Below are 2431 nucleotides of genomic sequence, written 5' to 3' on the forward strand. Positions count from 1 at the left end.
TGGAGATAGTAGGAGTACACGTTGGTAAAGAGGGAGGTATGTGGCGTGTACTGTACTGGTTGGGTGACCAGACCACATCAACATTAACTACCCTACTATTAACCCAACCTAACCTAACCTAACCTAACCTAATGCTGACTAAGCCTAACCTAACCTGATGCTAACCTAACCTAACCTAACCTAACCTCACCTACAAACAAGAGAAGAGAAGAGAGGTGTGTGTGTGTGTGGAAACTGACGCCATCTGTAGCCTATATGAGGTCCAACAGACAAACTCTAATTATGTTTAGAGATATTGGAATCCTCTCTCTCTCTCTCTCTCTCTCTCTCTCTCTCTCTGTTGTTAAGTCAGCTCAGCCAAGGACAACCCCAGCGTCTTCAGAGGTTGGTGACGCTGCCTAGAGTGTTTTTGTCCTCAACATGTTGGTACATATACTGGCTATCACTGCCGCTCTCAAGCATTCTTCCTGCCGGCCGCATCATGAAGCTCCTAGTGAGTACACAATCCTGTTGTGTGTGTGTGTGTGTGTGTGTGTGTGTGTGTGTGTGTGTGTGTGTGTGTGTGTGTGTGTTATAATCATACGTTAGGGAAGTTTCGTGTAACAAGATGCCATGATACATTCAGTGTGTCTGACTGTAACTGCTTTTTTGGGTTAGGTTAGGTTAGGTTAGGTTAGGTTCTCGGTTGTTTCAGCATCAAGTGAAATAAGCTGGCGGTTGACTTCATAAGATCTCTGTTGGGTGATGATGCTCCTCTTAACCTCACAGCCAAACATTACCATCACTTGCTTTCACTTAACCCTTAACTATTATTTTTAGAACATATCTCTAAGTCTACTTGATAACTTTACTGTCAGTAGTAATATGCATAAATCCCAAGCTGGGTAAGTTGTTTTAGGTTCAGATTAACATTGTGACATAAGTGATAGTTGTTGTGTAGCATCATAAGATAGATCACGTACATTGTTATTTGCCATGTGTTGTTTACTGTCTCGTGCCTGCAGGTGTTGTGTGTGCTGGTGTGTGGTGGTGTGAGGGCCCAGGAGAACTCCACCGCCGCTGACTCTCCAGCCGACCCTCAGCCAGCTGAACCCACTCAAGAAAATGACAAGAGGGACAAGCGACACTGGTCCTACGGTCGTCCCTACCCCAGCTTTTACAATGATCCCTACCCCAGCTCTTACGGTCGTCCCTACCCCAGCTCTTACAGTGGCCCCTACCCCAGCTTTTACAGTGGTCCCTACCCTCTCCCCTACCCTGATCCAAGCCCTCTCCCCTTCCTCCGCTATACTCCTGGGCCTTACTTCCATGGCCCTGCCAGTTCCCCCTTCCGAGGTGGTATAGACCCCAGGACTCGTAACCCGGAATTAAGTGATAGAAACAACAGAAACCGGCTGGACAGAGACTACGCCCCGTTGTACGGAGGTGGCAGCTTTGTCGGAGGTGTACCTCTGTCAGAGCTGGAGAACCTTCTCCACCGCCAAGAACTGTGGTGGCAGCACAAACAGTGGCAGAGGGACCAGCTGCGGAGAGTCCCTAATGAGGACAACTACCGCCAAAGCTTGATCTCGCCCAGAAGTACTGCTGGTGAAGGAGCCACAGGACCACACCAGACACCCGGCCCCTAGTGGCCCCGTGCTCGCCCCTCAGGCACTACCCTTAGCGCCTCAGTGAGTGGCCCATCTTCCCTCCTATACAGGATGGCGTGGCTCCGGGACTTAGTGTAGTACTGAGGTGACGTAACAACTACTCTCCTGCTGCAGCTTGTGACACTGGTGGAGTCAAGTTATTACAAAAAAAAGTGAAATATTTCTTTTATATTTTGATGCCAGACACCGACCTCCCCATAAGTTATTGTAGCCTGAGGAAGATAAACTGTACACCTCACTTGTATCGCTTAATAAACACAATATAATGGAACCTTTGTCTTATTTAACCACCGTGTTAATCACTCTGCTATACGTTAACTACAGTAGCTTGTTTATTGTTACATTACACCAGCAGTACATTAATACTGTATCGTTATTGCAAGGAAAACGTAAAAAACTTCCCAACCAAACTCTGTTAATAAAGTCCAGCTTATTGGAAATAAATACAGCATTTTAGATGTACTGAAGTATGATTCTACAACAACAACAACAACAACAACAACAACAATAATAATAATAATAATAATAATAATAATAATAATAATAATAATAATAATAATAATAATAATAATAATAATAATTCTTCCCGGGGTCAAAGAGAGAGAAGTGAGCCTTTTGTTATGTGATGATGGCTCAGGCGCTATGCTACACCCAGAGAGGATACGTTACAACACCTTACTTCTGTGGTGTTTGTTCCCTCCTGTGTGGTTCACTGTGGCAGAAACCTCACCTAACCCTACCTAACTCAATCTAACCTAACCCTACCTAACCTAACTCACTCT

General features: G+C 45.3%; 1 protein-coding gene across 1 annotated transcript; it reads left to right on the top strand.

Moving 5' to 3' along the window:
* Positions 1 to 415: 415 nt before the first annotated feature.
* On the top strand, positions 416 to 1920 carry LOC121857158. Its single transcript, XM_042353053.1, has 2 exons — positions 416 to 493; positions 1005 to 1920. The coding sequence occupies exons 1-2, from the start codon at positions 482 to 484 to the stop codon at positions 1626 to 1628; spliced, it is 636 nt and encodes a 211-aa protein (XP_042208987.1). The 5' UTR covers positions 416 to 481; the 3' UTR covers positions 1629 to 1920.
* The last annotated feature ends 511 nt before the right edge of the window (positions 1921 to 2431 follow it).

The sequence above is a fragment of the Homarus americanus genome, unplaced genomic scaffold, assembly GCF_018991925.1.
Source record: "Homarus americanus isolate GMGI-L3 unplaced genomic scaffold, GMGI_Hamer_2.0 scaffold20465, whole genome shotgun sequence".
Classification (NCBI taxonomy): Eukaryota; Metazoa; Arthropoda; class Malacostraca; order Decapoda; family Nephropidae; genus Homarus; species Homarus americanus.